At 40.9% G+C, this 1,230-nt stretch overlaps 1 protein-coding gene across 2 annotated transcripts in view; it reads right to left on the reverse strand.

Annotated features, from left to right (window-relative positions):
- APOO (apolipoprotein O) overlaps positions 1-1,230 on the reverse strand; it is a 63,148-nt gene that overhangs the window by 36,342 nt on the left and 25,576 nt on the right. For both annotated transcript variants that reach the window (XM_019626517.1, XM_019626516.1), the window contains one exon: positions 1,109-1,230. In XM_019626517.1, the coding sequence (XP_019482062.1) occupies positions 1,109-1,230 (122 nt within the window). The remainder of the gene's footprint in view (positions 1-1,108) is intronic.

Raw genomic sequence — 1,230 nt, forward strand, 5'->3', positions numbered from 1 at the left:
CTCCAGGTTGAGCTGTTGTTCAGCATCTTAGCTGCAGAGGGCAGTGTCACTGGCCCTCGTATGTGGGATCCGAACCGGGGCCCTCTGGCATCCCAGGCGAGTTCTTAAGCGTCGCGCCACTCGGCCGGCCCGAAATTAAACATTTTTTAAATATGTTCTGGATGAAAACTGAGTTTGTAAATCTCAAGTGAAGTAAATCTAGACCATGTCACACATATCTACATTCGATTTTTACAAATGTGTCATCAATTTTCAAAATCGAGATCCAGTACAGTAAACATATGCATCAAAGCCCATGAAAGCATTCTGTATGTAGATGGTAAACTTTGGTTTTAGATGTTAAAAATCACAGAAATGTTTTCTAGGACATAATGACAAATGCCTGATCTAAAACTTAAGCAGTAACAGAAGCCAATCTGTCCAGGTAGTTCTTTTGGTTACTGGGGCAAATATTCAGTACTCAAATACGTAATTCCACACTTTTTTTAGTTATTTACCCTCCTATTATAATGCTCTGTAACCATTCCTGTCTAAAGTGTTTCTGATTTGTCAACTGTAACTGAAAACTAAAAATAATTTTAAAAAATAAAAAATAAATAAAGTGGTACTAATTTGTAAAATCTCAAGGTGCGGGGGGAGTTCCCAATTTTGACATAAATGCTTACATTGTGTCCTTTTCCTTCTCCTAGAGTTTCAGCCCCATAACCTCTCCTAGTGGACAATAAAGCTTTCATAACTGTGACCAACAAGATACTTTCCAGCCATCCACTCGCTAGTCAAGGTGCCACATGCTGCCCAGTGAGAGGGTAATTCTCTGTGCAGCTATGGAAACAGCCACCACCAGGAAGCTAGGGCTCTCTGCTCCCCACTCCCCCCCAAGATGGCCCTGATAAACAATTGTAAGTTGGGCACTCTTAAGTTGGGGCCCTTTATCGTGCTTCTTTCTGAAAACACGCAGCCGATATATTGGGTTGTTGGAAAAGTCATGACGCATTTTTGCATTGAAAAACATAGAAAAATACATCATGACTTTTCCAACAACCCAACAGATTCTTCACTATTGACTCTAAACAGAAATGCGTTCACTCCATTTTCAGAAGAGCTGTACCTGACACCAACTTGTATATGGCTGGCAATACTGTCGAAGATGTGAGATGCTTTCTTCAAGTTGAGTCCTTGGCTCCTCCACATATTTAGATTGACCCTCAGGAACAGAGTAGAGTGAAAGCT

The sequence above is a fragment of the Hipposideros armiger genome, unplaced genomic scaffold (genome assembly GCF_001890085.2).
Source record: "Hipposideros armiger isolate ML-2016 unplaced genomic scaffold, ASM189008v1 scaffold_682, whole genome shotgun sequence".
NCBI lineage: Eukaryota > Metazoa > Chordata > Mammalia > Chiroptera > Hipposideridae > Hipposideros > Hipposideros armiger.